The following is a 6,941-nucleotide window of genomic DNA, read 5'->3' on the forward strand; positions in this document are numbered from 1 at the left end:
TGCTGAACCCCCGGTGAGGAGCTTGAGCCCATATGGGAGCTTACAGGGCCAGCAAGACGTGGCTCCCATTCCTGAACTTGCTCATCGGGGGGCAGCTAGAGCTTTGGGATTGAGTAATGGCTTCATAAAGCTGTAAAATTCTGTACATCGGTAAGAGTAACGCTGGTTTAGGACATCGTTAGCTCAAAACAAAACGGGTTACGACTAACCCCTGGGTAAGGGTTAAACGACTGATTTCCAGAACCAAGTAATTCACAGGCCATTTCTGAGCGACTGGAGGAAATGAATTGGCATTCGCTTTTCCCTCCTGTGCTCTTGCTAAGTAGCAAATAAAAGGCACAGACAGGCCCCCTGTAACTTTGAAAACTCACTGGTGAGCCCCGAGTGAACATTCTGTACGCAATCAGTCCGTCTGAAACAGCTCACTTGGAAATAACCCCATCAGTCAAATAAGCAAGGGGAAAGAGGTCCAAGATCAATGGGTTTTATTATTTCAAACTCAGACAAATGTATTTCTGAAGAACACTAACACGATTATTTTCACAAGCATCTTAAAAATATCTGCCTTGCGTGAGAGGTTCGAAGACTCAAATCCATGCTCTTCAGATCCCAGTAGCATCACAGCAAACTAAAGACACTTCCAGCTGTATAAATCACTACGCTACAGTGGACAGTAGAGAGTATTTCCTGGGTTTAGGGCAAACAACAATCCAGTGGCAGTGGATTTACCACAAAATACAGGTCTTGTGAGTACAGCTACACCTCACTTTGAGACACCAAAGCCGGCTTCTTCAGCCTCTCCTGTTGTCATGAAACTTCTCAGCTATTTTCTGCAGCTCCAAATCCATGGCGGCCAGGTGTTCCAGTTCTTTCTCCTGTGAAAACAGAGCGGTTTACATGTTAAATCACGTTGGCAAACGTGGTGTTCCATGAAAACAAGAGGCAAAGACAATTTCTGAGGCAGGCCCCTCCCTTAGGAGGCCGCAGCCTTACTGTCGCAGTGGCTCAGGCTTATGACGCACAGCAAGCACAGCGCCCAAGAGCAGCATCTCCACATCCAGATGCCAGGGAAAAATACAAACTGTGCAGCCAACTCCTGTTCCGGGCCTTGCTGACACCACTTAACCTCAATAAACTAGTATTAAACCTCCACTGCTCCCGGCCCAGCTCTGTGCAACAGACCGTGCCATCCAGCTGACGGACGGAGGCTCAGTTCTCACGGACGCGGAAGAGGAACAGGAAGTCCAGCAAGAAAAGGACTCACGTACGCGGGCACTACATGCACGAATCAGAACACTGGGCCTGCAAGCCAGGTTCTGCTCTGCAGTTACAGCTGCGAAGCCAAGGGACAGCTGAACGTCACAGGCGATGTCCCACTTACTGCCAGCTGTACGTTTAAAGGAACCCGTCAGAGCACGGAGCTGGCTAGTCACCTCGGCTCCCACCGCAACGGGCATCCGGGGTTATTAGTCTGTAAGATCTTAGAGGGAGAGGTGGGGCCCAGAGAGGAGGAAAACCTCCTTTCCCTCCCTGTCCTGCAGCAGACAGAGGCCGCAGGGTCTTTATTTTACAACCTGTGCCTGCCCCGGCTTGGCCCCACCGCATCCATTCAGGGGTGACTCCGGGTGACCTAGTCTCGGTTGGTTGGGCACGCACCGTTCACCAGCCGCTTTGGGAAGGGACTTGGAACCGTGCGCATCCAGGCAGCTTCCCGCAGCTCTGCGGAGAACCCCCTGCCCACATACCTCCTCTTCGGTCAGAGGCCTCTGGCTCAGGCTTCTGTCGTTCCTGATGAGGTGGCGCTTCTTCATGTCTTCTCCAGAATTGTACAGCTCTGGGAATTCAGCCGATTTCTTCCGGTAATTCAGAAGCTGTGCGAGTTGATCCATCTTATTGTACTGCCTCTTCATGTCATATCTGCTCACTCTGCCAGGATTCCTCTTCTCGGAGCGTCCGTGGTTCAGAGCACCTAGGGTTTGCTTTTTCTCCCACCAGTCATAGTCACTGTACTCGGGGAAAAGGCCCCTCTCGGTAAGGGTGGGCCTGCCTTCCTCTTTGCCCTCCAGAAGCTGCTCTCCTGCGCTGTCCCTTTTCTTGAAGCGCCGGCTTTTCCACCACAGTAGTGGGTAGAAAGAGTTGTAGGATGCCGCAGTTCTCTTCTCGTTCCTTGCAGGGAGACGGCTTCTGTATTCTTCCCTTTCTGCATATCTTCTCTCCTCCATGTTGTCCTCTTCGTTTTCCACCTGATCACTGCTCTGATGCTTCTTTTCAGCCTCCTCTTCCTCGCTGTTGCCAGGGTAGTGCTGCTGCTCTACGCCGACCTCGGTGCTGTAGTGTCTTCTGGCCTGCCCTTTGCGCTCTCGAGCATACACTTTCTGTGACCCCTCATCTTCATCATCCCACAAGCGGTACCTCCCTCCAGCAACATGCTGCTGCTCTTTGCTGCTGCCGCTGAGGTACCTGTCCAGCTCTTCTTCGCTTTCATCTCCAAGATATGTCCTTCCCTCAGAACGGTGCCTCCTCGCCTCACGTGATCCATCATGCCGTCTCCTCTCCTCGCCCCGTTTCTCAGTACTTTCCTCACTGTGTTGATGCCTCTTGTTTTCTTCTTCACTGCTCTCTTCACTCCGCTGCCACCCTTCTCGGTACTCCTCACTTCCCTGGTCTGCACGCCTCTTCTCCTCCAGCTCTGCAGATCCATGCCTCCCGCGATAACTGCTCTTCTCTTCATGCTGCTGCTCGGACTCTTCGTGCTGTTTCTGATGGTGGTTCCTTTTGTCCCAGAGGTGGGCGTCCTCCCTGTCCAGTTCCTCAGCTAGTTCCTCTTTCTCACCACCACGGCCCCTCTTCTCTTCAGAGGAGTCACCCATTCCATGCTTTCCCTGATAGCGTTGCGGTTTGTAGGGTTGCTTTTCCCTCTCATCAGATTCTTCGTGCTCTTGCTGATGGAAGACATCGCGTTCCTTGGACTCACGGTGGTATTTTTCACTCCTCTCTTCCTCTGCCTCTCCCTCTTCACCTTCATGCATTCTTTCGTGAGGGCTCTGCATTCCCTCCTCTGAATGCCAGTGGCCCATGGGGCGCTGATCGTCCCCATCAGGGAACTCCTCTGTGCTCGTGCCTCCAGAGTGGGAGTTCTTGTGGGGAGCAGCATGCTCTACCTCTTCGTCAAGGCGCTTGCTCTCTTTGCTGTCCTCCTCACTGTGGTAGCTCTTCTCCTCCTCTCTCCTAATTTGCAGATAGTGTTTCTCTTCTTCCGTGTGAAGTCTCTCCTCTTGAGTAGGTGTGTGCTGCCCATCCTCCTCTTCCCTGCTTTTGCCTTCCTCATGAGCAAGTTCCTCCTCATCGCTTCCTTTCACGTACTGCTGAGATTCCACCTCTGCCTGGCCCTGTTCGTTCTCCACGCTCCCGGCATGATGTTCCTCAGTCTCTGCTGAGTCTTTCAAATGCCTCACTTCAGGTTGTTTGTTTTCACTCCCCCCTCTGTCACTTCTAGCACCTACAACAACAAAAGCAGCACAATGAAGTAATCTCTGCTGCAGCGTTATCTCAGCTTATATAGGCACATGGCTCCCCAAAGCAGCAACAAGATTTGGACAGAATTAGTAATTTTCTAGTATTTTGTATATTCACCTGGGGAAGCATTAACTAACTCCTTTAATTAGGCATTCTAAAGTTTCACTGAGATGGCCACAATAATTTTTTCTCTTTGGCCTTTTTTTTGTTTGTGATCACATTTTTAGTATTGAATTAAAGTAAAATCAATGGATCTGGAGTTGTGTTCGGTTCTTTGAACGTCAGGCCTTCTCCATCCCATTCTGCTTTGCAAGAGCTGGGGTCGCTTCTTGCCAGCAGGTGCCTCTTTATTGTACTGTAATAAAATAAATGTAACCGGGCAGAAGGGAAGGACCTGCCTGTGTCAGCCACAAATCCCCAGCGGGTCCCGGGGCAGGGACTCCGAGCAAGCCAGACTGAACAGAAGGAAATCAGAACTTTGACACTGACACCTGGAGGCTCCGGTTTCACCCGGGCTGAAATAACAGCTCACCAGGTCCAACACAGAAGAGAATCCATCTACCAAATTCCCTTCGCAAGTTTAGATCACGTTGTACTTACTCTTCTTCAAGATTTCTTTGCACTCGGGATTAATTGGTGGTGCGTTTGGCTTCGACAGAGCGTTGGACAGAACTTCCACTATGCACCATGTTACCTAGAAGGAACGAAACAGAAAAAATTCTTGTGGCCAAACTGGAAATCCCTCTTCTGACCCAGGGAGTGAGGAGAGCCAGTTTAGCGTTAAGAGTTCTGAGCAATCCCCAGCTCTACCAGGAACTCCTGGGCAGCAAGCGCTTTGTTCCTCACTCCCATAACCGGGAAGAAGAGGACAGTTGTTGGCTCTTCTCTCCCCTTCTGTTCGCACAGCTAACGGGCTCCTTCTGCGCTTCTTTTACACAGTAACTGCAGAGAGTCAAAACACCCTGTGCTAACAGCACCTACATGAACAATAGCCACCACGCCACACGTTCAGGAGACAAGGATCATCCTGTAGGGTCTGTCCAAACGAGGGCACTGCGGATGTGTTACCAGCAGAATGCTTCTGCTCAAGTAAAAAACCAAACCAAAGCCGCTTTTACATCCTCTGTGAGTGACACCCTCCACCTGTTTTCATCTGTGCTAAGCCCTGCCTCCTTCAGCACATAACATCCCGCTGGAAGGACCCTGGGAAGCGGAGGAAATGGATCGATTTGGGAAAGCCACACAGCCTCCTCTAGGCCTAAGCGCTACCCAAGTAGCTCTTCTGTACCAATCCATGCAAAAGGATGACTTCAAGTGTGGAAGCTGTGGCTGTGAACCAGTGGAGAGGGTCTGCTGTTCGGTTACGGGTGCTGAGAGCAGTTCCTGGCATTTACGCAGTGAAACCAGACAAGCCTCTTTCCAAGGCAGGAGATGGGGGCCTGCACTGGAAAGGCTGATACACACCTGGCAACTGCAGATATTTCACCTTTCTTCACTTTTTACAGTCCAATAACATGTACTATCTAGTAATATTTCAGATCATTTTTCAGGCAACTGTACGACGTGGAGTTTCAACGGTACTACCCTGACACAAGAAGCCAGCTTCCCTTTCCATCGAACGCGCCGGAGCGCACGCGGGTACCTGCCGGCAGCTAAAGGGACTCGCAGTTCCACGTCACCGATGATCTCTAGAGTTCGCCCTCAGGAGAAAAGCGTTCTCCTGAGAGGGTACAGACTAAACATGGTCAGCATGTGACTGATGCTTTGACAGACAGCGACTCACCATTTCTTCAACATGGTCTTTTTCCACTGGAATGGCGCTGACACCTAGGAGAAAAATAATTACAGAACCATTAGGCCTAGCAACAAGCATCACTGCCAGGAGCCCTCATTCAGCTTGGTCTGACGAGATGGTTTGAGTCGTGGGTTGGCAGGTCAGCGAACCACACACGTCCTGCGTTACGTCCTCTCTTACTTGGGATGGAAAAGCGACGTGAGAGAAGTGGTACCTCGACATTTCTCGCACAAAGAGAATATACACCGAAAAATAGAAATAAACACTTCAGTCCCGAGACTGGAGCTTAGCTGCAAGTCAGATCTCTGCGCAGTTGTACCTGCTTGGTAGTGAAAACCCAGGAAACGAGCAAGGCCTGTCTGCACCCCAAGAACCTCTGGTTCCACCACCACCTCCCCACCCGGAGACCAGTATTCAAAGCTTTACAGCAGCTACTGTCCCAGTCCTAGTGGAGAAATCCTGTCTCTCTCGGTTAGGAGGCAGCTCCTGGAGGGAAGGACAGAGCCAGAAGGGACAGGAAAATTTCCATTCACCAAGTGGTCTATTATCACCCCAAGAAATAAGTGAAAAAAATCAAATGCCAGTGGGAAACATTCACTGTCTCAGAAGGAAGCAGCACTCCTCTCTCTCTCTGTCCCGAGAGCGTGTGGGGTAACTCAACATCTCCTTGCACCAGTTCTACCACAGCTTGGGGTGCGGTTTTGAAGTTTTTACACAGGTAGAGATTTCTCCCACCCTCTTATTTTTGCTCCCCCAAACACCTATGTAGGAATGTGCTTCTCCAGCCCCCATCTCTTCTCTGCGTGTACAACTGCGGTGGGGGGAGGGAACCCCTACGAGGAGAGCACAGACGGGATTCCCCTAAAATAGCGCTACATTCCCACCCGCCATCTCCCCAGAACGCCAGCTGGTGCGTGGGAGATGGCGTGATGGAGAGCCAACCCTCTCGCCCACCTCTGGCGCTCAGTGCTGGCTGAGCCAGGCTCCCGGCTCCTTTATTTACTAACCCCCAATTTAACCAATAACCCCCACAGTGGCCAGTGCTGACACGGCTGCAGCCCCACCTGCCTGCGCCCTCCGCCCCAGCACAGAGCTTGAGCACGTGTCCACATGCAGGGGCAGAGGCCGGCAGCAAAGTCCCCTCTAGTAAAAGAGGACGTTCTCCCAATCCCACGGGGGCTGGAGATGCTGCTCGGAGTCACTGCTTCACGAGGCTCCTCTGCTCCTCCAGCCCACGAGAAATCGTGACACGCACAAGGGCAAACACCTGGTTTTGTCCTTTCAGTGCCGCTGCCACGGCGCAGCTCCTGTGAGTCGCCACCGGCACAGAGCAGACAAACTTCTGAATGCCTTTTGCTCTCAGAGACGCCAGCATGGGGCTGCCTCTCGAGCGCGACGTCGGCGCGCAGGAATACGCAGTCAGGCTGCACTCACTGCCGGTCGCTCCAGCGCTCCCGCCTCTCCAAGGTGATTTACAGGTTGATTAATGGCCACTAAGCAAGTGCTTGGTAAACGATGAAAGCTGACAGGCACAAAGAGGAAGCGTCAAGGCTACCCTGACAATGTCAGAAGCAGCGAATGCTACCGGACTTGGGTCCTGTTGACCTGAGCAGAGGAACAAACTGAGGAT

At 51.8% G+C, this 6,941-nt stretch overlaps 1 protein-coding gene across 1 annotated transcript; it reads right to left on the reverse strand.

Annotated features, from left to right (window-relative positions):
• Window positions 1–791: 791 nt before the first annotated feature.
• Window positions 792–6,202, reverse strand: CHGB (chromogranin B (secretogranin 1)). Its single transcript, XM_010136048.1, has 5 exons — window positions 6,196–6,202; window positions 5,300–5,343; window positions 4,117–4,210; window positions 1,746–3,499; window positions 792–875 (listed from the first exon to the last, which is right to left on the reverse strand). Exons 1-5 carry the CDS (start codon window positions 6,200–6,202, stop codon window positions 792–794), a joined length of 1,983 nt encoding a protein of 660 aa, XP_010134350.1.
• Between the last annotated feature and the right edge of the window lie 739 nt (window positions 6,203–6,941).

The sequence above is a fragment of the Buceros rhinoceros genome, unplaced genomic scaffold (genome assembly GCF_000710305.1).
Source record: "Buceros rhinoceros silvestris isolate BGI_N320 unplaced genomic scaffold, ASM71030v1 scaffold24685, whole genome shotgun sequence".
Taxonomy (NCBI): domain Eukaryota; kingdom Metazoa; phylum Chordata; class Aves; order Bucerotiformes; family Bucerotidae; genus Buceros; species Buceros rhinoceros.

Bases quoted from the DNA above. Each gene is read 5' to 3' on its own strand.
- CHGB (XM_010136048.1), bottom strand. The intron at 3,500-4,116 runs GTAAGTACAACG...TTGTTGTTGTAG, and splicing joins CAAAGAAATCTTGAAGAAGA to GTGCTAGAAGTGACAGAGGG. The intron at 876-1,745 runs GTATGTGGGCAG...CTGTTTTCACAG, and splicing joins GGCCTCTGACCGAAGAGGAG to GAGAAAGAACTGGAACACCT.